Source organism: Cornus florida, unplaced genomic scaffold (genome assembly GCF_030987335.1).
Source record: "Cornus florida cultivar Cherokee Brave unplaced genomic scaffold, ASM3098733v1 CherokeeBrave_3.0.0_Hap2_Chr10, whole genome shotgun sequence".
Classification (NCBI taxonomy): domain Eukaryota; kingdom Viridiplantae; phylum Streptophyta; class Magnoliopsida; order Cornales; family Cornaceae; genus Cornus; species Cornus florida.
Genome location: NW_026775580.1, coordinates 100,757,510 through 100,785,189, shown reverse-complemented (window position 1 = coordinate 100,785,189; position 27,680 = coordinate 100,757,510). Strand labels below are relative to the sequence as shown.

General features: G+C 33.6%; 2 protein-coding genes across 2 annotated transcripts; one reads left to right on the top strand and one right to left on the bottom strand.

Moving 5' to 3' along the window:
• Positions 1 to 5,704: 5,704 nt before the first annotated feature.
• Positions 5,705 to 6,631, bottom strand: LOC132278248 (uncharacterized). Its single transcript, XM_059780051.1, has one exon. The coding sequence runs from the start codon at positions 6,629 to 6,631 to the stop codon at positions 5,705 to 5,707; it is 927 nt and encodes a 308-aa protein (XP_059636034.1).
• Positions 6,632 to 12,257: 5,626 nt separating this feature from the next.
• On the top strand, positions 12,258 to 27,678 carry LOC132278247 (uncharacterized). Its single transcript, XM_059780050.1, has 2 exons — positions 12,258 to 12,521; positions 27,040 to 27,678. The coding sequence occupies exons 1-2, from the start codon at positions 12,258 to 12,260 to the stop codon at positions 27,676 to 27,678; spliced, it is 903 nt and encodes a 300-aa protein (XP_059636033.1).
• The last annotated feature ends 2 nt before the right edge of the window (positions 27,679 to 27,680 follow it).

The window sequence follows — 27,680 nt, the reverse complement described above, 5'->3', positions numbered from 1 at the left end:
AAATTGAGGGTTTATTTGAATTGAATAATGATTTGTGGGTTGCACCAAATCTCATTTATGGGAGTGAGGTGGTGAATTCCATCGTATTATATCACCGTAACATCATGTGATGAGGCACATCACTCCAATTACATAAATAAGATTCGATAACTATCGAATTCGGACCATAAATCATTACTCATTTAAATTTTATGAGTATAAAGAGTAGTTTCAACTCAAAGCCATACTTTTTACATGGGTTCAATTGATGCTTTGGGCGCAAATATCTTCGTAATTCAAGTTGGATTGCTCCCGTTGTCATTGGGAATCCAATTTCTAGCCTTAAAAAAAATAATAAAAAATAAAAAAATATATTGCAGGTAATTCAAGTAATTGAATTGATGTATCAATACTAAAATTAGCCTCGCTACGACTTGGTATGCAATAAATTTGGTATAAATAATACGTAGTACATGTGAAACTTATGACATTTATGACATATATTTATACATAAATGTGTGTGTGTGTGTTTATATATATATATATATTCATTGCATAACTATATTCCACAACCACTGCAACTGTTTTGCATTAAAAATGCTTAACAGACGCAGTCAATTCGAAGTAGTTTTAAAAATTACTCATTCGTTAGATTTTCTTAAATCATCACGTAAGCTATTTTGTGAAATTATATTTGCAGTTGGCCAAAATACACATTCACATGAATATATAAATATATAATATAAATCAATCGACTTTGGGTACCTTATTTAAAAATAAAAAAAAAAACAAACGCTTTCATTAGTTCATCAATTTGAACATTATCCTTACCATGTTGGCCGTACAAGTTTAAGTATAATTAAACTTAATATCTTCTATTGACTTCAACAATAATATTTATACCAATCCACACAAAAACAAAAACAGTTTAATTTTCCATCCGCATGCATTGAATCAATACAGTAATGCTTGTGGGCATTAGGAGATTAAATAACATTTTAAATGAGTATTAAAATGTAAAAGAAACTATTATGTTTGTTTGAATGTAAAATATTTTTAAAAAACTATATATATATATATATATATATATATATTTGGTGTTTGGTTTTTATAAATTTAAGTAAAATATTTTATTAAAATTTTTTAAAAGTAATGTTTACATGTTCAACCTAATGGACTCCTTCAACCTAGTCATTTGCTAAACATCAAAATAGAAAAATATTTTACCTTCAAAAATAAAATAAAACTTTGAAAAATATATTTTATGTTGAAATAAACAAAGGAAGATAGGGTTTAATTTACTAGTGAAAAAAAGTATAGAATTTATTTGAATGGGATAATAACCCTTCAGTGCCTTTTTACTTTGACAAGTGGACCAACCCATCATAAATTTTTGTGGCATTTAGACGATTTTTTTCCTTCTTCTTTCCATAAAGTGCATATAATAATGAACAATAAGCTATCACTTAGATAATGTTACACTTTTAGAAAAGAGTCTCCATCTAAAGTCACAATGACCTAACTCTGCACTAAATGCCTAACAAGTCAAGAGAAAAGATGTTTTATCTTTAACATATGATGTGACAAGAAATTTGGTTTTGTGGTATGTAGAATTCCTACCATAGATTTCATTCTTCGCATGATCAGTCACATTTACAACAGTGGTATAACATATTTGAATAAAGTCAGCATAAATTGATTGACCCAATACAAGTCACGTATCAAATCATAATATATACATATTTTTTTGAATTTTAGAATTCTTAATTCAATATTATAATTTTCTAACACTAAATTTTCATTTTTTCCAAAAACCATCTAATTCGAATTTCATAAGGGCAAATTACACTAAATTTTATTTGAACAATTATTATTTTTTTTTTCCCTCTTGATTGAGAATTACACCAATTTCCATATATGTTAGACACTTTTGTCCATAAAATTAATGTTGATGTATTTTTTAATTCAATAAAATAATTTTACAAAACATCAATGTAGTGTTTCAAACTAGGAGATAGATGTTACTATAACTCAATATAATTTACCGATGTAATAAATAATATTTTAAATCATCACGACAAGCATAGAAAGTTAAACTAAGTTTTATAGTGTTACAATGAGCTATTATTTTAGATACTAGAAGGTCTTTGTAGCATTTAATAAAATAATAGTAATATTATGAACCGTCATATAATTAATCTCAGCTCTCGCTAAATTTCACATAGATTCTATCGTGAATCTGATCTCATAAAAAGTGTATATATATATATATATAAAAATCTCTAAATCCAAATATCCCAATCACTTTCAAAGTCTATATCCCAATCACTTTCTTAAACTCTTAGTTCTGACTTATTCTTTTGCCTTATTTTGGGTACTGCATATTTAGATTACCAACTTGCCCACCACCATATATACACACACACACACACACACACACACACATATATATATATATATAGTAATATTCAAACAAAACAGAAATTATATCAAGTTATGAGTTGGGGGTCAAGTGGGTCCCAACCAATATATGTCAACCATTTTTATCCAGTAAAAGCCTTATAGGTGGTGGTATGATCAAAACACTAGTGCATGTGGACACTTATTTTGGGTTTTAATGAGTGAATATAGAGTGGAGGTTACTCCATTCATTTTCTACTTTATATCCCAATGTCACTCCTGTCAATCACACCGTAAAATTCTAACCTTGGTTTATTTTTATTTATTTATTTATTATTATTATTATTTTTAGAAGAGTAAGTGATCTTGTTGTTCACTTGTTTGTACAATATTGAAAATATCTTCAGAAATATGTAATATCCAAAATTAACTAACTGTTGCTAATAATTAGGGAAAAAAAATATAACAAGAAATTCAAAAGTAGGAAACTAAAGAAACATTATTAGCGACATGAGAGACTATATAATATAACATACACGTATTCAATGTTAGGTTTTTTCAAATAAAAAAAAATAAGTTTTGTAATATACACGTATTCAATGTGAGAATATGTGAATAAATATAAAAGGGTGTTTGATGAGGGATATGTCTATTGGTTTTTAACAAAGTAATTATAATCTACTTATATTCTTCTACGTCTCTTCTTTATTCTTTCTCTACAATATTTCATATGTATTATATTATGTTATTATTTGTCAATTTTAGAGACAACATGACACTATAAGACTTGATGAATATTCTCCAGTGAATCATACAAAATATGAAAGGGTGCCTGACAATGGTTAGGGTATATTACGTTCAATTTTTCAAGCAAGATTTTCTGTTTTTTAATAATTAAAAATTAAAAGAAATTATATAAAAATTTGCTTGCTTGATAGTTTTTAAAATTTATTTTTTGAAAATTCAGTTAAAAAATGTCTGAATTTTTAAATAATTATAAAAGCCGGTTATCTGAAAATATTTTTTTATTTTTTTAATTCTTAATAAATATTTTGAGTGACAAATCAAACAATCTCTTAATTTTTGTGTTTGCTTGTTGTACCAAAAAAAAGAAAAAAGAAAAAGAAAAAAAAGTTATATATAATCACTTACATGCAATGCAATTCCTTTGGTATCAGTGTTTGCCGACTTTAGTTCAAATATCAGAGTGCTTTCATCAGGAATTATCACTTTTGAACACACTTTGAAAAATATCAGGCTTACCGTTCACAAAAGCAATCTGAAAATGATCGGTCTTCAAAATTCTCATCCTTTTTTGTTTTCATAATTTAAACGAAGACTATACATTCATATAAATATATATATACCAAGGAGCTCCCTCTTTAGTTCTTACCCTTTTTTCTTTTAATTAGCTAGAAATATATATACGCCATGGGTAAGATAAAGTAATCAAGACGTCAATAGAAAAATGACAAGTTTACATTGATGGTAAATTAGGAGAAGAAGAAGACCAAAGTTAATGAGTAAAAAATGATATGAGAGAATATGGGATTGAATAGAGCAAAATAAAACATAGAATTCATGTTGCTAATCTTAAGTAGTTTAAAAAAATGTTTGATTATTGTTATTGTAGGCTAGAAAAGTAACATTTAGATGTCATCTTTACCACTTTTATTTGCATTCACTCAAGCCTAATTTTTCATCTAAAAAAGGGCATTAACTATCCTGATTTGAAAACCATTGTTCGTTTTGCGTTTTTATTTTCATCTGAAACAGAAATAATATTTTTATCAAGATTTGTGTTCATCTATGATTGGAAGCATGTTTGAGTAAAATTCTTTTAATTAGATTCCCCAAGGGTTGTCGGCCCTCCAAATTTGAAGACCCACTACTTTTTCTAACATTTGACCCAGCGGTCAAATATGTTTTTTTGTTGACATCGTAAAAAAAATAATCTATAATGTTCAAATTGCCTGCCTCATTCCCTTTAATTTAATTTACAATATTTCATTCCTTGTTAGTCGACAAGGTCCGAGTGTCTTAACGGAGAATTGGAATGAAAATATGCAAACTTGAGAGTCGTATAGACAAATCTAGAGGGGTCTAAATGAAATTTATACAAACATATTTGATAATGTCAAAGCGTTGGATAATCAGTGCTTCTATTTGGGCTTTGTTTTTTAAAACAAAAATTGGATGCCATCAACAACTGATTATCAAAAACGTATTGCCAGTTTTTGCTTTAATACAATACACCACCCGCAATTCTGAAAAAACATACATTTGCAAACAAGGCCTAAGGAATCAAAAACACATTTAAGTTATGTTTTTTTTTTTTTTTTTTTTTTTTTTATCTTTCACAAAATGTGTGTTCTAAAACCCAAACTAGGACTGATTAAACATTCAAGCGTCGAATTGTTTACTACATTAGGCAAAGAAGACAACCGTCAGTCAACTTTTTTCATCAATTCAGTTGAATTAACTACCATGTGCAGAAACAAAAAGTACCGTAACAAATTTTAACTCCCCAATCTTTGAGTTCAAAAACAGAATATGCGTCCCTAACACCCATCACTACAACACCATTGACCCTACTTTTACTTTTTACTGTAAAGTAACACTAGTCCAACACCGACGACCATTTCCATTTCCATCTGGTCCCACCAAAACAAAAGAGACGTGGGGTTGTACCAAATGGTACAATACACCATCCCTATTCTACCATCACCAACAACCTATTTATTACTAATTTACTAGCACTATTTGTCAAGTCAAAATCAGAATTTGATACCATATGCAAATTACATTACTATTTCATCAGACTCACCTTCATTAATACCATCTGAAACATTGGTACACGGTATTCATTGTAACATATACTCCTCTACATATACACACACATACAACACTATCATAAATGGGTGGGACCAAGCTTCCACCTCCCAACGTAATGGACGCACCTGATTGCCCCCATTTCCCACATGTGGCCCCACCTTCTCTGATCAAAATTTTCAAGCACCTGGCCCACGCATTGGGTAAGTTGTATCACAAATGCTGAGCATCATCCACTATGTTGCTAAGAAGCACACCATCCACTTACCTGTGTTCTTTGACTCTATAAAGGGTATATACGTAATTTCCAACCAGACTACGCAATTACACCCCCAAAAAAAAAAAAGAAAAGGATTTGTTCGTTTTTGTTTTTGTTTGTGTGTATAAAATCATAGAGTATACAGAGAATAAAACGAAAATTACAAGGGCAAAACCGTACTTTCAATGTCATCACGGTGTCCTGTGGTGCAGGTCAATGTCAACTTCATCGTGATCAATGGGTCTGATTGAACCTCCCGAAATCCGCAAGCTTTCTTGATCTGTTCGCGCAGAACGCTGCCGCCGTCGACAGGTGAGGCTTCACCGGAACCCTGATCTCGCCGGGAAAGGATATCTCCGGCTGCATTCCCTTCTGACTCCACTGCCGACTAGGGCTCGCACGCACCAGCGGACTCAAACAAAACGCCAATCCGGAGACATTTCGGGAGTGAGTCGCCCGCCCACCGCCGCCTCGCCGGACCTGCGGCGTCGCTTTTATCGGCGTCTGCTTCCACCTCTGAGGTGACTCTGACGCGTACCCGCTCGATCCATTGCAGCATTCCTCGTCCTCACCGTCGTTCGAGTATCTCGCCGGCGACATTCCCCGATCTCGATCACGGCACGGTTTCGGACCGCCGCCGGCGGTCGATTCATCGAGTGAAAACAGCCGCGACTGCTTTTTCCGGCGAACCGAGAGAATGCTCGAAAACCACGACGAAGACGCCAAATCTGCAGAATTCGAATCGGAAACCCTATGATCCAAGTCGAATTTCTCTGATTTGGATCTGAAAAGATTGAAGAAGCGAGAGAACTTGTTGTGCTTCTTCTTGTATGAGCCGGCAGTGACGATGGCACCCGTGGGGCCCACTTGTGGAGTGCTATAGAACCGTTGATCCGGCAGGCTGTGATGCTGGTGGACGTGGTGGTTCGAGACGGCGTTGTCAGATTTCCGGCGACTCACATAAGGCGAAACAGAACGAGGGAAGAGAAGAGGCGGTGGATGTGGGTCAGATTTCCGGCGATCATCTTGGGCCAGCTGGGCCTGGGCCCGGAGTTGAGCTTGGGCCTGAGCGGCGATGAGAGCTACGAGGCGTTCACGGAGACACGTAGCACAGACTCCGACGCTGCTACTGAGGTCGGGTAAGTGTTTCTTACACCTCATTTACTTGTGCGTGCGTGTGTGTGTGTGTGTATATATATATGTAAATCTATAGGTGTGTGTATTGATTTAGCGGGTTTGTATGATTCTTGATCTTCTTCTTGTCACCTGCGGCATTTATGGGTCTGGTTTTTTTTTTTTGGCTGGAATTTGAAGATCTGATGAGGAAATCAAAGGGGAGGGCTTGTCTTCTTCCTACTTTTTAGAGAGAGAAAGTAGAGAGAGAAGGGGTGGGAGTTTTTATGCGAGTAGGACTGAGTATTTGTGGGCGTTGGGGCTATTGGGGATTTTGGTATCTTCATTAAATTTAGAAGAGAGGAGAGAGAGTCAGTCAAGGATAAAATGGTGACACGCTGTTTGCAAACGGACAATTTTTAATATGGCTGGTAAGATAAAATAACCAAGGCGTCACTGAGAACTTAATCACCGCCAATTATAATAAGACACGCACCCGTAAAAGGGTTCTTGGAATTTAAAAACTATTTGCGGTGACAATGATTTTTTGAAGGGCCGTGTTTTTTAATCTAACCTTGAGTGGCTTTTGGTGATTAGGCTTTTTCTATGTTTGCGGAATGCTGATTCCTTGTTTAACTTGTTCTCTGGTGTTGTTTCCTAGCACTACTTGGGAAAATGGTCTGTTTTGTTTTGTTTGGTCAAGACTTGCTTGGAGGGTTACTCTGTATTAGTTTACTTTCCCAACGATGATTTACATACTTATTCCATTATATATAATATAATATATACATATATATTAGTATATCTACAGCCATATTACCTTCAAGGTACTACAATGGTACATATTATAGAGAAGGTATTGGGTACATCCGGAGTTTTATACACTGTACGTGTTATGCCTGCTCCCCAGAGCCATATCAATATCACAATAGTGACCAAATATATACTCTCTTTATCTTAAAAAAAAATTATGGTTTTTTTTTTTTTAATTAAAAATTTGTAAGGAGACATATGGGCCATGAATTATCTCCTAAAAAGTTACTGATACCCTTTTAAATTTTAAATATTTAAGTTCAAAATTTTAAACTCCAAAGATATATATGAAAAGATGTAAAATATATTGTTTAAAAGGAAAATTAATAATTATTTTTAGACAACAAAAAATGAAAAATAGACATTTTTTTTTGGGACAGATGACAATGCCCTCGCCAGGGTTATAACATTAATTTTGAGAAAAATAATATAAATGTGGATGATTTTATACCAAAAATATTAAGATAAACAATTAAGATGAGTGAGAGAATATTCTTACCTTTAATTGATAAAGAGATCTTTTTTAACTCTATTTATCATAACAGCACACATCTCGAATTAAAAATTCAAGATTTGATCTTGAATCTATGTGGCAATAATTAAAAAAATATTGTCCTCTATTTTATTTATTATTATTATTTTTAAAAAACTAAACAAATTGTCAATTGAAAAAAAAAAAAAAAAAAAAAAAAAAAAAACTAGGTTTCTTCCTCTATTTCTAATTTGTTTTTCTCTACTAATATCTATATTTTTCATTATATATATATATTTCTTATGCATTCTCTATTTTTCAAGTACTTTGTATGTGTTGGGTATCCCTTTCGAATTTAACCTTAGTCATAAAATACTAAATCAAAATACAATCACAAAAAGCTTTAAAGTGAATTATGTAAATTATGATTCTTTTTTCACAAGAAAGAGATCATTCATTTATAGTAAAAAAATTTGTAGTCTCTAGTTTAAATTATTTAATAATTTACTGAAGGGGTTCTTATTCCGGAGAAAGAGATCACTCTGGTAAAAAATTATAACTTCTAATTTTAATTATTTGAAGATTTAATGGAAAGGGTATCCCAAACGAAGATAATATATACTAACAGAACTTAATTCAGATTATTAAGCTATATGAGGGTTTAAATTCTATAATTATAAATTTTGCTATTTTTTCTATATTAAGATATTTTCTATATTCAAAAATTTATTTATAAAATACACACAGCCAAATAAGCTGACAAATAAACAACCATCTAATTTAAGATAAAATTACAAATTAAAGTATAGCATTTTTCTTATCATAATCTCACAAAAATATTGAGTCATTACTCTCAAAAAAAAAAAAAAAAAAATGTTACAATGATGCGAAATAAACCCTAGTTCATAGACACTCCAAACTCAACTTCATTAAAGGCTCAGTTGAGCTCCTTTGTGGAACCAATTGTACTCAAATTGCAAGTCTAACTTTGAGCTTAATATGATTTATATTCTAGTTTATTAATTAAAAAATATATATTAAATTAAACTTGAATAATACCGTGTCTACGTTTAAGAAGCTGGATTCTGCATGCAAAGAAAAAAAAAAAAAAAAACTAGAAACTCAACATTTACTTTCTCCACTGTTGAACTGCTCACTCCATGGCTTATAACCTGCAACACTTATTTCCTCACTTGGTCAATGCTTTTTTTTTCTTTTTTTCTTTTTTTTTTTTTAAAATAGAGAAGTGGTACACAAAAGAAAGTCAATATTACACTTCTTTGCTCAATTTTATCTATATTAATCCATCTCTTGTTTGGAAAAAAAAAAAAAAAGAAGAAGAAAAAGAAATAGAGAAGTGGTACACAAAAGAATGGTACACAAAAGAAAGTCAATATTACACTTCTTTGCTCAATTTTATCTATATTAATCCATCTCTTGTTTGGTCCACTTTTGATACTTATTTATATGACCCCTCTGTTGTTGAACCTTTAACTTAATTTCAATGGATCAAATATAGAGCATTTTTGTTGCAATGATTGAATTTGCATAAGATAAATGAATAATACCGTGTCTTCGATTTTCAGTAAATGAACTAATTTTAAATATAAATATATAGGTAGGCTTGCACCTGGAAGAAACCCCATTCTTTGCATGCAGAATCCAGTTTCTCCAACTCCAACTCCAACTCCGTATGATTAAAAGTAGTGGTTTATGGGTAAGATTAAAAGTAGTGGTTTTAAACCACATGAGTTTTGTAATAAAAACTCGGAGCAGGATGAAGGAAGGTCATCCCGCCTCATTTATAATTTAAAAAATACCATTTTACTTTTGTATATTATGTTTTATACAAAGTTACCTTATTGTTGGAAGAATGCAACTTAATATTTGTTGCATAAATTACAGTGACACTTAATGTAGTTTGCCTTATTGACACCCAAATGCAGCTTGGCTCATTTTATAACAATGACGCCCCTTCAGGTTTGCAACATTTGACAAAAGACATCCCTGACCGCTTTAACACATGATAAAATGACCAGAATGTCCTTTAACTTGTGAATTGCCCATTTAAATAATGAAATTATAAATTTAACACTCTTTAATTTTCAAAGCACTCCCTCACTAATAACCTGGAACAAAATTAGAATCAAACACAAGAGATTCAATTGAACTCAATATGTGTCTTTGTTTTTTTTTTTCCTGGTTGATACTCACACCCCTCCAAAGAATTGTTTGCACCTAGTAAGAATCGATACTAAGACCTAATGCGACACCAGAGCACAAGTCTTTTCCAACTAAGCCACCCAGAGATTGTCCATTAGATTTCTAAAAATTTAAACCAAACAGTAAAATCGAAAAGGGTAGAGATCATACGGAGTTGGAGTTGAAGAAGCTGGATTCTGCATGCAAAGAATGGGGTTTCTTCCAGGTACAAGCCTACTTATATATTTATAAACTAAAATTAGTTCATTTACTATTGTTTTTATCATTATATCCAATAATATTTATACTATTGTAATTTAAAGAGATATTACGTCATTTAAAACTTGTATAATTTAAGATAGCATTTAAACGTAGACACGGTATTATTCATTTATCCATGTTACAACGATGTGAAATAAACCCTAGTTCATAGACACTCCAAACTTAACTTGATTAAAGGCTCAGTTGAGCTCCTTTGTTGAACCAATTGTACTAAAATTGCAAGTTTATTCGTCAGGTCGAAAAAACTTGTGTGATGATTTAACTTTTATGCTCTCTAGGAAAACCCTAATTGGCCACTGCAACTAGGGTTCTAAGGGAAACGCCAAAATGGAGGAGGGGTCTCCCCCCTCTTCAACGCCGGCAAGCTCTCTTGGCCGGTCTGCTACCCTAATCCATTCTTCTTCTTCTCCTTCTTTACCTCAACCGCCATCTCCGTCATGGCGTAATCTCTTTTCCACTGATCTTTCTAAACCTTTTACAAACCTTTTATATCACAGTGGCAGTCGCGGTGCAAAGGTATCTATCACTGAAGCTGATGTTGCGAAGTAGATATCCTATTAGAAAAACTCAGTGATAGGGTATGTGATTGGAAAATAGCCATATTATCATCGATTTAAGAGCTTTGTTGAAAAACGCTGGGCAAAAAAGGTGACTGTAGTTTATTTGAAGGATAGTTTCTTCATTGTTCGATTTGATTCTGAGGAGGAGGTTATGCAAACATTATCTCGGATACACACTTTTGAAGGTAGACCTATTATTATCAAGCAATGGGATAAAAATGTTAATTTAACCAAGAAGGTCTTGGACTCAGTTCCGGTTTGGTTACGGCTTCACAACTTACCTTTTCATTGTCATAATGCCGATTCAGTGTCAAAGGTGTGTTTAAATTTCTCTAAACCAATATATATGGATGATCCAGAATTACGTCGCGATAAGGGTGATTACGTTCATGTCATGGTTGAGGTAGGGGTTAAGGAGGAGTTACCAGAATCATTGGTGATTGATATCCATGGTTGTGATTGCAATATTGATATTGAGTATGAATGGAAACCTAAGCTATGTGCCTTATGTAAGAAAGTTGATCACTTAGAAGATCGATGCCCTCTCAAAGTCTGGCAGGCAAAAGCTAAACCTAAGAAGGGGGTGGACAAATGGATGGTTAAACAAAAGGGAAAAATTGTAGATGTAGATGAAGTGGTTGAGGTTTTGCCTGTGAAAGATCAGATTTTAGAATCTCATGAATCCGTCCCGGTTTCAAATGCTTTTGCTGCTTTAGTCGAGCTTGAAGATACTATTCATGTTGTAGATGATGTGGAAAATAATTTACAACCAACAGATATTGTTAAGGATGCAATGGTGGTGCACACAAAGAATGCTAAAGGTGTTACGGATAAAAAAGAAGATTGTATTGTGGAAAGCCTCTTAGTGATTGGGGTGGTCCACCCATCTCTGGAAGAAGGGGTAGATATTATGAAACCAGTGTTTTACCCTATGGAAGATTCTGTGCAAGTTTCCACAGTTGGTGTTGGGGTTGCTGGGGAAACTAGATCAGTTGGTCAAGGGGATCCCAGTAAGAAATCAAAGAAGGTGGAGATTGCAACACCTGCAAGAGTAACTAGAAGCCAGTTGGGGCTAAAGCCTCAAACTGCGTCCTCTTCTCAATGATAGGAGCATGGAATGTAAGAGGCTTAAATAAGCCTAGAAGACAAAAAGGAGGTAAAAGGTTGGATACGAAATAATGCCTTTCAATTTGTCTGTTTAATAGAAACTAGAGTGAAGTTCGATAATTTTCAGTTTATTTCCAATAAGATTAGGAATAATTGGAGTTGGGTTAATAACTATGATGCTCATTTAGGGGGTAGAATTTGGATTGGGTGGAATCCAACTGTGTTCAGTGTTTCTGTTATGGATAGTAAGGATCAATGCATGCTGTTTAAAGTAGTGGTTAATTCAACAAGGGAAGAATTCTATTGTACACCTGTGTATGCTGCAAATCAAAACAAGAATAGATTGGATTTATGGAAGTATATTTTCGATTATGCTGACTTAGTTCATGGTCCTTGGATTACATTGGGGGATTGGAATGCTATCCGCTTCCATGGGGACAAGAAAGGGGGTAGTAGAGTGCCTCAGAGGATGTTGGATGAATTTAATTTGTGTCTTCAGCAGGTAAGTTTGTTGGAATTAACTTCTACAAATGGGGAGTGGTCTTAGTGTAATCGTCAGCGACTTCGAAGGAGGATTCATGTAAAATTGGACAGAGTTTTTCTGAATGATATTGTAATACCCCTAGTTTCAAAAGGATATAATTGGCAATTAATTATTTTATTTTATTGTGTTTTAGTTGTTTATGGGTGCTTAAGTGTTTTTTAATTAATTGTTTAAAAGTTTTAAATTACAATTTTGACTATTTGCTTAGTTGTTTAAATGTTTATTTGGTTAATTGTATTGTCTGTGTTTAATTATATGCTTAGGTGGCATTTGAATGTGTAATTAAATGTGTTATGTTATTTATTTATCTTTAAAACGAGGTTGGGGTTGGATAGGATTAACGGACTGTTTGAATAATGCAAATGAGTACAGTTTTTACCCATGGAGGTATATCCATGTATATATATGGGTATATATGTATTTAGAGTTAGTTTTAATTATTGGTATATATTAATAATTAAACTTGTTTTATTAATCATAATTTAATATATGTTATACTTTTTGGGTTACATATATTCTCATGTGTTTAGCCGACTGAGAATATAATTTGAGTAGATGTTCTTTTCTTTCTAGGATTAAAATTAAAATTAGGGTTTTAGTTTTATAAACCTATAAATACATCATTATGTGGACTTAGGATTGGAAAGAGATGTGAATTCTTTTCACGTACCTAATTAACAGCGAGGAACTGAGAGTTATTGTGAGGAAGAGACAGAGGGGTTCCTATTAAGGTTTTGGCCAACGGAGTGAACTGGACCAAAGAGGAGGGTAGAGAGTTGTTCTTAGATCAGAACCAGAGTAAAGGAGTTCTAGACGATGGACATGGTCGCCGGAAAAACTTAGAAGGACGGCAACAAAGTTTTGAATCCAAAACTGTAAAGGCATGTTATTTCCTTTCTCTCTCCCGTTGCCTGTGTTCTGTGCATCCTTAGACTGTCTCTAGGGTTTTAAAGGATTACTAACTAAAGTTTGCATGCTTGTTATATGCCAATTCAGATATCTATATGCGTGGAATTGTTCTGTTATAATTCTAGTATTTCTGTGTTTTAGTCTGCGTTAAAAGCTGTGATACCCCTCGGATCCGAGACACGGGTTGATCAGGCCCAGTCCCAAACCCGAGGGAAATATCAAATAATTAATATTGTAACGAACACAGAATACAAAGTGAAATACGAAATAAAATAATAAGCTAAAAGAAACTAAAAGGAAATCCTTAAATTATAATTAATCAAATCCGATAATCCAAAACTCCATAAGTTTACAACTCGGGAATCCATCCATTGGACCCCTTATTAAAATTCTCAAACCAAAACTGAAATAATAGAAATAAAATCCACAACTATCATAGAGAAGATTCCTACATAATCGGATGAATGAATATCTGTATCTGCTCTGCACGTCCAAGCTCTAACCCTGGAACTGACGAACACCTGAAAAAGGAAGGAGTGGGTCAGGCCCATATGCAAGTCCTGATCTACTACAATCCAACAGTAATCCGATACGCAGATACATCCTAGGAAGACTCAACAATAGCTAGAGTAGTCCATATATGTATATAGTACACACTATAGGACGCTCGTTAGTCCAGTAAGTCTGTCTCAGCCTGAATAGAAGGCAACATGCAAATACGCACCCTAAGATGGGCATGAGTACCTAGACCTACCAGGGAACAACACCTATGTCCAGTTATCTATCCTAGGCAATATACGCGCCCTAACCATGGTCATGAGGCTCAAGCTCATACCACGGCACCATATAATATATATATAAAGTCCGTACTCCTCTTAATACAAAATACCATCCATCTGTGTAATGGTCTGATATATGTATAATAAATCCATCCTGAAATCATAGTAGGTCATTCAATTCTCAATTGATATGACACAAGTAGGTGATTGTGATACCCCATAATTTCGGAACACGGGTTGATCAAGTCCGCGCACAAAACTAGAGGATATCAAAACAATTAAAGTATTTCAAACAACCACAGAGTACAAAAAGAAATAAAAAGAATAAATAATTCGCAGAAGGAAATTCTATTGAATAAAAATTTCATTAATAATTCTCCAAAAGTTACAACTCGGGAATCCTGTAAATCAAGGACCCCTGATAACATAATCCAATAATCTCTAAATAAAAATTCCATTATCTAACAATAAGAAAATATCCTACATTGAAATAAGAAGAAAGAATGGATAAGTCCTCCAACTGTGGATCCTCAACCTTTAGACTTGAACTTCTAACAACCTGAAAAATAAATCGCGGGTTAAACCCTACGAGTAAGTTCTCTCTACCGGACCTCTGAAAACCAATAAATGAATCATCTCTGATCAAAACCAAACCTAATAAATTCTTTATCTTTAATGTACATAATTATATATAATATAACTATCACAACTATTACCAAGTTCATTAATTCCAGAACCATTATCAATGATTAATTAATAATCATTCCTAGTCCAATCCACAATTTCTTTTAAAGAAACTCCTCTAACCTTAACTCCATCCCAGACAGCAATTTAATAATTTAAATCATAAAATATAATTAAAAGAACATTATATTTAATTCCAAAACCAATAATAATTTTAAGTATTTAAATCACACAGTCAATATCTAGACTTTGACAAATCATCCATGTCACTACCAGTATTATTTTATTAATTTGTATAAAATAATACACTAACCTGTAAGTACTAGACTATACGACTATAAGAATATCTAATCCTAATCCAACTTACACAAACAGTAATCATAGATGATATATTTTAATCATCTAACACACAACAATATAATTAAACTTTGGCAAATCAGCCATGCTATTATAAATATATTTATTTATATATCGACAACTTAACCATGCCTCCTTAAGTATGTTTAGTTATACATTGGCAATTCAACCATGTCTCCACAAGTATTCATTTATACTTTTAATTAGTAACTCATCCATACTTCCCATGTATGTATTTTATTTATACAAATACTTAGACAATATATTTACGCCTATGACAACTCATCTATGCCTACAATTCCACCATGTATTAGCTTTCAACTTGACAACAAATTAATTCATACATAGCCATCTTATGCATATTATACGCATATCGTTAATTTAATAACGAGCCAATCAAAAGACAGCAAAATAAGAATGGTAATACTAACCATCTTACCTAATATATACATATACACATATATTATTTAATATATATATATATATATGTATAACACATTCCTTAATAATATTTGATTATTTAAAATCATATATATACGTATATATATAAATATATATATGTGTGTGTGTGTGTGTGTGTGTATACATACACCTCCTTCCATGGCAAAATATTCAATTAATTATATTTCCACCAATTAAAAGCTACTAAACATCTTAGTAACACTCTAAGGCTCTCCGAATACTAAGAACACACCCTCTAATGGTTAATTTCAACCCTAACAAGCTTAAAATTGATTCTGGGACATCACCGGACTGCACTGGAACTTTCCAGGACCCTGCACGCTTCTCTACTCGCCTTCACGCGCCTCCACACGCACCCAATTTATTTGCACACGCTTCCACACACTTCCCTATACTGGCAGGTGGCTTAACACGCTCACACGCGCTGTACACACGCTACCACGCGCCAACTTCTCCTTTTTGCTGATGTGGCGCACTCTGGTTGGCTACCCTCCTTTCTGCTGTATGAGCTCACCTGCATCGGATCAGCCGCTCCCCATCAGGGCATCTCAGCCATTCAATTCTTGCGCGTACCATATCCTTGTGATCCGCGCCACACTAGATCCCTTTCTTTGATCAAACCTCATCCAATGGTCTCTGACCTGAGGCGTACCAAAACTCCATGCGCCGCACTACATTGAATCAATCCATTTTGTTAATGGCTTTGATTCACACGCACACCAACCTATGCTATGCCGCGCTACACTGAATCAAAAGCCCCTTCTGATCTCCCTCCCAGTATATATAAATACAGAATACACACACACACACACATATATAATTTACCAAACAAATAATTGGAAAATAAATTCTTAAAAATGTCATAAAAATTCCAGAAAATTACAGGAACATTCCAGAAAAATAATGAAACCCTAATAAACCCTCTTGGATCACAGATCCACCTATAGATTAATTCTAAAATATATAAACAACACCTATATACACAATTAAAATCTGATAAATCCACAAATCAAATATAATAATTTATATATATATTTTTAATTATTCCTATCTAACTTTGATTTAATTAATAAATTTAATTTAAAATTCTGATACTCAAGGTGATAAACTTATGGGTCTTAAGAGGAGAGTTAGAAAAGAACTTGCCTGAAGGTTTCGAAACGAAACCAACGCTTCAAGCTTTGATCGTCTCTTCCAATCTCAACGTCCTCCTTCGCAGATTCGGCCTCCTCTTTGTTGGCCTTCTACTTATCTCTTTTTTTTTCTCTCTCTTATTTTTCTAACGTGTGTAAACCTTTAACTCTAAATCCTTATGTGTATATTTATACACATTAAAACCTAAATCTTATTCCTAGTAGGACTACCAAAAATAATAAAATAATAAAAAAATAATACTCTTTAAATAATATAATATATATAAACACATATTATATTACAAATACATATATATATCTCCCATAATTAACCATTGGTTAATTAAATCATATATATATATATATATATATATATATATATATATCCATAAATATATATATATATCCTTCCGTAAAATTTATTAATTAATTATATTTTTATATATAATTAAATATATATTTATAATTATACCAAAACTGATCATTTAAATAATAAAATAACCATGGGCCTCTATTAATTAACCTAATAAGGTTTCATTCCAGCCCAAAACCATATTATTTGGTCCAACTTCTCTTAAGCCCAAACCAATTAATCTAAATAAATAAAATAATTAAATAAACACTTATATTAAAATAACTAATTACATGAAACACATAAACAAACAAGAATTTACACCATACTAATAAAATTAACACGTCAACAATTAAATCAATAATTACGCACAAAAAAAATCAATAATCATACATAATCATGAAATATAAATTAATACAAACAAGACCATTAAATCATAACACTCAATTAACTAAAACAAATCATTTAAAAATAAAAATAAAAGCGATTAATCCTAAATAAATCAAACAAATTATTTTAAATAAAAAATAAAATCATTAATCCCAATAAATAATACCTTTAAAATATTGGGGTATTACAGTGATGGACTTAACCTATATGATTAATTCATACCTTAATCCAAGTTAGGTAGAACGTAGTGTTTGAACTAGTCCATACCTAGTATGTTACCGCCCCATACCGGTACATTCAATCCTCCAGTTAACGCAGTTGATAATATAGTAATTAAATAGTCATCGACTATACTTCAGAATATGCACAAAATAAATTTTACGTGTATACATCTAACAGACATTCAATATAGAGCCAAAAAAATCCAATTCCAGTAGTGTAAACTGCTATATTAAATTTAAGCATTTACATCCTCCAACATAATCCATGAATTGATACATTTAATAACAATTTAAGTACCAATTATATCCAACCTAAGTATAGTTGGGTTTAATTAAACCACCATACTTAAAACACTGTAAAACATGATTTATATATATCATTAAATCATATATTAAAACTTTGCAAAGTTCCGGAACATAACTAGCAAAACAATGTGCAACGTATAGATTTATCCTGAGCTTCACACTGTCCAATCCCTATGCCATTTATGAACTATCGTTTCTCTTTGTTATTACAGGTCCACAACAATCCTATAAAACATTTAAAACAATTTAAACGAAGAGCTAACACTTTGTATAGTCCAAACAGTGCACAAAAACCCAAACTGGGCGTTTAAAACCAAAACCCCAACTGAGCAAGCTAAGTTACAACTGAGCAGCCTAAGTTGCTAACTTAAGGGGCTGAATTGTTAACTTGGGCGCCTCAATTGCGAACTTAGGCGCCTCAGTTAGTGCTGAGGTCTTTTTCTTCATCCGTTCAACCTCTGTAAACCCTAAAACTTCATTGTTAAGGCCCCTAAGCTTCAACCTAAGTCCCATACGTCCATACTAAATTATTTTAAGTGTTTTAGCAGGCAAAGTTTCAAATCAAATCACAGTTCATGCATAAAGATTACAGAAATAACGAAATCATGAAGAAGCATATAAAATCATGAAACCCTCTGTTTAAATCCAATTAAGCATGCACGACTATTTCGTTTTATCATTAGTTAAACCCCTGAAGTCTAGCTAGGCATGCACAGAACACATATTAAAGGAAAAGAGTAGAACAGAGACTTGCCTATAGTTTCAGATTTTGAAACTGTAATCCACCGTCTCTAAAGTTTCCGACAACGTCCTAGACTATCGTTCCACTTCTCCGGTGCTCTTGGTTCAACCCAGAAGCACTCCACTCCTTCCACCTTAAACCTCTCTGTAAATTACTCAAACTCCCTTTCTGTTTCTCTGCCCTCACAACTCTCTGTATCACTCTATTCTTACAGAAAAACTACGTTTTGTTTTGTGTTGTTTTAAACCCTAAGCCACCGTAACATACATATTTATAGACCTAACATTAAACCCTAATCCATATACAACTCGGCCCATTGAACAACCTAGGTTTAAAACAGTGACGGCTATAAGAACTTACGTAAATTTATAAGTACCAGAAATATACTAACAATGAATTAACTAAATAAAAAAAAACAACCATTAACAAATAATTAATAATTAACAATTAATCAAATACTTAAAACAAATAAATAATTAACAATTAAGCAAATAATTAACAAATAAATAATTAACAATTAAACAAAATACATGCCATTTAATCAACACAATAAACAAGTAAACAATTAATCAAATAAAAAGAATAATTAAATCAAAAATTAAATACCAGAAATATCCTTTCAAAATTAGGGGTATTACAAAAGCATGGTTAATCGGTTAAGGTTTTAAACACTATAATTGAATTGAACTATTATGTACAAGGCATAGGGATGTTATTGGATGTTTCTAAGACTTTTAAGATCAGATTTAAGAAGCAACAGAGTGGTAGAAAAGGGTCGGAGATGGAGCAGATTGTCGGAAATGAAGAATGAACAAAGTCGAGGCTCTCAAAGGGGAGAGAGCCAGCTCTAGGCAAGGAGAGCCAGTTCCCCCTTGTGGGAGAGTCGGCTCTAGGCAGATTGACCCTTCTCCATTTATTTTGAGAAGGCTCTGTGATCGTATTTGTTTACAGAAGCAGTTTTGTGCGTTGTTTAGTTCGAATGTGGTTTTTTTTGCACTGTTTGGGCTACTATGATGGTTTTAAACACTAAACCTTGGAATATTAAAGCCCTAAGATGTATAAACTTATTTGCATGCTAAGGTTTTAAACGGTAGGAAAAATCTAGGGCAAGTCGCGGCAGTTTATGGACTTAGCGGACCGGAAGGACTTAATGGTGTAATCGGTGTCTAGAAATTAAAAAGAGTTGGAACAAGGATTCCAAACGTTATATCATGCTATATTAGAGCCACTTTTAATAAATTAGTGTGACGGACCTGGTTTTTAGGCCAGTGCGTCAGTGATGAACCGAAAGGATGATCCGATAACGGATCCGAATACGGAAGCAAAAATAAAAAATATGACTCTAAGAAGTCAAAGTGACCTTCCATGAGGTCGTGGAACTCAACAAGAACTGATGCGGAAGCAAAAAGTCAAAAATATAACAAATAAGCCCCCAGGGGCAAAATAGTCATTTTTGAAAAATGTGGATTCGGGTGCCACCGAGCACATCGTTGGAAAAACAACAAAAAAATAATCAGGATGGACTCAAGAATCGCATAATTCGGAGTCCGGACGAAGAAGAAATGGCTTGACGAAGAAAAACGAGCACTTAAGGCTAAAAGGGTAAACTGGTAATTATCCAGGAAGATCCGGATACAACCGAGCACACCGTTGGAAAGACAGCGAAAAAATAGTCAAGATCAAAAAAAAGTTCACTCGATTTGGAGTCCGGACGAGGGAGAAACGAGGGTTTGAAATTGAGATGTCGCGGCGGCCCGACAAGGGGCCATGACAGCCCCATGCGCACGCCCATGAGCGCGCCCATGCAAGCCGTGCGCGCGCTGGGTGCATACATGGCTGGCAGCCGCCCATAAAGCTGCTGTTAGGTTATTTTTCAGAAAAATCCAGAACAGAGGCTGAATTTGGAGGCCAAAATGAATTTTTTGCAAAAACACAAAGAAGAAACACCCCCTCAAAATTGAGTTTTCTACATGACTCACGAGAGAATTAAAAAAAATGCAATGTAGAATGCCCGAAATGCCCCTCCATGAAATCTGGTCATGGAGGTCCAAAAAGCTCCTAAATTGAAAAACTGAGAGTTGAACTTCGTAAACGATTTCTGATATCAAGACGACATTTTCTAAAAAAACACAGAAAAGAAACCCCCCTAAAATCATATTTTTTATTCAACCATGATGAAAGAAGAAAATAAAACCACAGTGAAAAGTCTATAATGCCCCTATATCAGAATATGTAAAAAAAGTGCGAAATGAATTCACAAGAGGCTCAAATCACCAAGGATGAGGTTTTACCCAGAAACGACCATACACGCAAACGTAACTTACCTATTAGGACGTGCTACAATGGTCTATGACTTAAAAATACCACCGATGCAAAATCCAACCCCCCAACGGGCAAAAAGGCAAAAAATGAAACTTAGAATGAAAAATCGGAATCCAAAAATATAAAATGGAGTCAAATGACCGTTTGGCCCTTGGCCACACTTCATACAAGATTAATAAGACCCTATGAAAGAATGAGAATAGAATTCCCACACCCGATGCAACCATGGTGAAGAACTTGCGATTTTTCAAGATTTTCATAATATTTCGTGAAGTTAAAAAGTACATAGCATACAATATAATGGTCATTGGCCTCCGGTCTCATCTCATACATATCAAATACATTGTAAAGAGTGTACTCATGTACACACTACGTATATGGAATCAAATAATACATATTTTGATACATAAGGTTACAAAAAGGCATTTTATGCTAACACTTGCATAAAATGGAAACTTAAAAACTATAAGCCATCCAAGGAGCAATGAGCACCACGAACCAAGTCTTCATACCTGAAAAATGTCCCCACTACGTGAGTGAGTAACATAAAGCTACTCGTAGGAAATGAGCAAGCATCGACCTAGCATTTTACAATTTTATCACCTTAAAGTGAAACATATTAAAGGGGATCATGCCACCTAACATCTATGTCCAAGTGAAACTCGGGGAGCATCCTAAGCTACCTTAGAGTCTAAGCAACAAGAATCATGATATACATACGTGTATGAAACGAATCATGGTTGGGATAATCCAAAGAACTGGAATGCTTGAGCATAGATTAACATGAATTGCATTTTCAATACAACTGAACTAGGTCTAGAGTAATCCATACAACATGACAAAAGTACATTTGAATATAAGTTAACAAGAATCACATTCTCCATGCAATTCAACAACAAAAGAGCATGTTGTACAATGCAACAAGGAATAAGTTCTCAAAGCCATCAACTTATAATCTAAAGCACAAAATAACAGTAGTGGTTCATGCCACCTAACGTCTAAGTTCTAAATGAATCAATAGGATCAATCTTAAGCTTTGTTAGAACGTCAAAACATAATTTTCAATATCGATACAATTAAACCAACATTGGAACTTCCAATACAATGCATAAAGCACAATTTCGCAAAGTTAACATCATGTAACTTAAAATGGAACGACAAATAAGGAACAACAAGTTACAACATCATCTAGTTATCAACTTGAAAATGAAATGCGAAATCAAACAAAGTGGATATTCGGACGTCACGCCGGATCAGACCGACAACATAGTTACTTTAGGGTTACTAGCCCATGGGTAACCTCCCTATGTGCGCACTAGACTATATAGAGGGACTATCCCCCGTACTAAAACCACGTCCTAGCCATAGTCAAACAACGACATCCCCAAGTTTCCAAAATCAACAAGTTGTGCAACAACGCATATATCAATAGGAATATGCAAGATAATCAACTATTTACCAAGCACAACCAAATTTAGAAACCTATACAATACATGCTTTAATCCACAACTAATATGATATGATGAATGTCGAATCTTCAGTGTGCGATTCGTTACACGCTATGCATGAAAGATGTAAAATACGAAGTGTGCAAATCATTACACAAGGAAACAATATATTCAATAAGGAAAACATATTCTCATGAGTATAAACATAGCAACTATGTTATCCAATGCTCAAAACATAACCAAATGAATATACAACAAGTCCATGTCCAGGATTTTGATATAGAAACGACTTTCAAACACAATTAAATCCATGGCTCAATTAGATAGAATTTAATTAAATAAAAATAATTAAATTCCCTAGATTCTCATTCAATTCCAAATAACCTCAAATTAATACATATTAAAGAACATGGCATGGTCATCACCTATATCCATTCTAAAACTCAATTAGGTTATTGGAATAACAAAGTAGAACTCTAATTAAATCATGCTAACTTAATTACCAAGGTTCTAAAGTAACTTCAAATGGTCCACAATTAATATATATTAGTAAACAAGTCATGGCCAATACAAATATCAAGTTAAAATCTTAATTAAGCTAATGGGACCACAAAATAGATTTTAATTAAATCTTTTAATTAAAATCTCTAGATTTTCAAACTTAACCAAATGTTCTCAATTTAACATATCTTAGAGAACATGCCAAGAACTAATGTAATATCACATTACTAGTTTATTTCATTCAATTTACGACTATGTGAATTAAACTTTCATTAAAGTTAAATATAAAATAAAAGTTGCAATTCTCATGCAATTAATCCCAATTTAATATATGTGAACAACTATACCAAATCCTAATTTTCTAGCATGCCACAATTCAATTCCAAGTTGTATATCACCATGAGGATTAAATCTTAAATAAGGAAATTAATGAAATGAAAGGTTTCAAAACCTAACCGAATATTCTAAATCAAATATATGTGAAGCTATATGGCATGTAAGTCAAGAATATCAAGTCGAAATTTAAATAGAGTGAATAGTGCACTCGGGGCAAATTAATTAATAATTACTAATTTTCAAAACACCTCCAATTACTTTCAAATTCAACTATGTTAAAGAGCATGCTAAGGCCTAATATAATATGCTAACACATATTAATTTCAAGCTAGTTAAGGCCACATGATTTAATATTTTATTCTAGTAAAATATTAAATAAAATCTTTGTTACTTGTCCAATTTCTCTCAATTTAATATATGTTAATCAACATACCAAGGGGTAATATTCTATCATGCCACATGTTTAAACAAGGCTATAGGCAACCGAGAAAATCAAATCACATGCTAGAAAATAAACAATTAAAATCTCTAGATTTAATATCCAAGCATGTAAACAAGTAATATATACATCACAAGCATGCTATATAATAAGAAAGCAACCTAGAACACTCCCTACCTCAATTTGAGATGAAAATCTCAAAAGTCCACCGAAAAAAAAGTGTTCCGAATCCGCCGAAACTCCTAGGTTTTGTCGGAGACAACACGATCTACATGAATCCGAAGGAAGCCCCATGAAAATCACAACTTGACTTCAAAACCAAACTTAAAATTTGGTCAGAAAATGGGTTTTCAATAAGGAGGAAAGAAGCGCGTAGTCAATACGAACACAAAACGCAAAGGCACTTCAACTTTTTAACAAATGAATGAAGTTTAAAAGGGGAGAGAGGTGGTGGCAGCCTCCCTTGGGCTGCCATGGGAGCTCTGGTCGTGCAAAGTGAGTGGGGAAGATGAAAATCAAAATATCTCATCCCCCTTTTATAGGAAAATCCAAAAAGTGCCCCGAAAGGGCCCCGCCGAGTCTGGAAAAGTGAAATTTGAGCAAACATGCTCAAATGACAAAACTTTGTGAACAAAAAAGATTCAAAATGAGAAAATATGAACAACGGAAGAAACGACGCCAAAAACTGAGTTCCGAGCAGAAAGTTATGCCCCGAACAAGTTCGGTAGCAACTGGGTCTAGAAACTCTGAAACTGGAGAAAAACGACCAGAAGGAAAATTTATGAATTTACGAGTCAACAAAAAGTGAAAATGAATCCCGTACAAGGATCCAGGCTCCAGACGAGATATTTTGCAATAACTTTCGTTAATTGCACAATGGCCCATACAAAAAGGGTTAACTGTGAAACTGCCCCAGAATGAAAATATCTTCCAAAAGATATTTTCTTAAATGCCCCTGAAATAAAACATCTTCAAAAGATATCTATGAAAAGCACCCCAAGAAAAGAAAATAATTCCAAAGAATTGTGCATCCACGCCCCTATGAACACCAGGAGCAACCAGAGTACTTTCTTACAAAAGTGAAGATACATATTTCAAGGAAACCACTCAAGATGAAGGCACGTGAAGTCAAAAACCAACTCTGAGCATGAGAAGTGAGGCTGTGCCAACAATGTGACAAACGGGGAAAAGACAGAATAGGGAAAAAGACGAAACAGGGAAAAGGACGAAAGACGCATAGTGTCCGAAAAGTGAAAATGCGAAAATGACTCGGTCCTCAAAGGAAGTTGTCAATTCGCATGAAAGAGTCTCAGAAACCAATTCCGAGCACTCGAGATGACACTAAGCGACACGAAACAGAGCTCAGAAAAGAAAATTAAACGAAAAAAATTCATTCGTAAAATTTCAAGAAAAGGGAAAGGGAGGCAAATGACCAGGTCGTTACAATTAGTGTCTTAGTACTCATGGATTTAATCATAGAAAATTACAAAGCAGTGCAGGCTGTTAACGAGTGGAAGGGGTTTAATTGCCTAATTTAATTTTAGCAATTTAACGGATTATATATATATTCATAAATCTTATTTTAGTTGCATGCTAAAGTCATTTATATATCATGTTTGATCTATGCATACTTTGGATGTTATTTGTTGAAAATATTAATTTTGTACTGCAATGCACGGACTTAAGCTTGGAGTTTTAATTGTTGTAATATTAAGCATTACACTGCAATTATTTGGATTAGTGGATTTAAATTGCGGAACTAGTACTTGGGTTCTATCGATCTAATTGGATTTCAGACTGGAATTAATTGAAGAATTATACATATATATTTTCTGTCAATTAACTAAATGAATACTGGATTTTAACTTGATGATTTATTAAACTTTGTCTCGTTAGTACATGGATGGATGTTGGATTGTTAGTTGATGAACTGTTTAAATTCTGTATTATCTACTATATGGATTATGTGGATTTTATTTGATGAACTGCTCAAAATGTTGCATCATTACGGATCATTTGCATGGTATACACCAGTATGGGACGGTGGGATACGGAGGGACGGATTAGATCAAAACGCTAATCCCTACCCATTCATACATACAGAATGGATTAACTAAAACAGTTAAAATCCTACATGGTTTTATGTCCTGTCAACTAAAATGGTTGAACGACATACTGGATGGTTGTTTATATTTTCTGTTAATAGGAAGGGTAGGGATTTAATTAAAACACTTAAATCCTAATTTTATGTCATGTCATGGCAACGAACTGTTGAGCAGCACTGCATTGGTTTGGATGGGAATTTATATATATAAATTATGGTATCGCGATCTGAGCTTGAGTCTCATAGTCGACAGTTAGGGAGCGTAAATGCAGTAGGATGCGTAGCTAGCTATGTTGGTTGAGGTATACCCTGTTTGGCTTAGGTAGTCATACCCACTCAGGTGCATTCTCAGCATAGTCTAGTGAGAGTCATGTAGTGTGGATATATATATTTATCTATTACGGACTATATAGATATGGTTGAGACGTCTAAGATGTATCTGCGTATCGGGTCTCTGTTTGGATTGTAGTTAGGATAGAACTTATTCGTGGGCCTGACCCACTATTATTTTTCAGGTAACGGACGGTTCCAAGTCTTAGATCTTGTTTGTGATGAACAGAGACGGCTTCTCATTCTTCCGACGACGTAGGAGCTTATTCGTGATTTAGCAGTGGAGTTCTTCAGTTGATGATTTCAGTGTTGGAGTTTTTAGGGGTCCACTAGATGGATTCCCGAGTTGTATTAGAAATGGAGAATTTGGATGTATAAGAATAATTCTTTATTAATTTAATTTTATTCTGAGGTTTCAATATTTGGATTATCATTCTAGTTTCTTTTCAGCAAATTTTTATTTATTCATGTTTCCTTAATTGTATTCTGTGTTCATTTATTGCTAATTGTTTTGATATCCTCGAGTAATCGGGCGTGGGCCTGGCCAACCCGCATCCGGAAATCCGGTGGTATCACAGATGTGTGGTTGGATAAATATTTTGGAAGCAAGTTTTCCTACACAATGTCTAAAACGTCTGATCATTATGGGGTGATGGTGCAGGTTTCAAAGGATTTTGTTTCAGGTCCAAAGCCATTTAAGATGCTTAAAGTCTGGTGTGATAAGAGGGAGGTTCTTCCTCTGGTACAACAGGCTTGGGATATTAATGTAAAAGGTATTCCAATGCATAGATTATTACTTAAACTCAGGAATGTGAAAAAGGATGTCAAACAATGGAATAAGAACGTGTTTGGAGATGTGGGAGAGAAGATAATTCAGATGACACTGAAATTAGAAACAATTCAAGGGAGTTTGTTACAAAATCCCACTGATGCAATGCTTGATGAAGAACAAACTATTAGAGATGAATATGAGTCTGCAATGGCTGATCAAGAAATAATGATGGCTCAAAAATCCATATTGTTTTGGCTGTGGGATAATGATAAATGCACTGCGTACTTTCATAAAAAATTAAAGCAACACAGAAACTTCAATGCTATTACAAAAATTGAGAATGCAGAGGGGGTTGTTTTAACTGATCCTGCAACTATTAGTAGCTGGTTTGTGGAGTATTATCAGAAACTTTTCTCAAAGAGTTCTTCTGAGGTGGTGTGTGATTTTGTTCCTAGGCATACTCTAGATGAAATAGAGAATGATATGTTAGAAGGCCAGTTACCTATGAAGAAATCAAGGGAATGGTGATG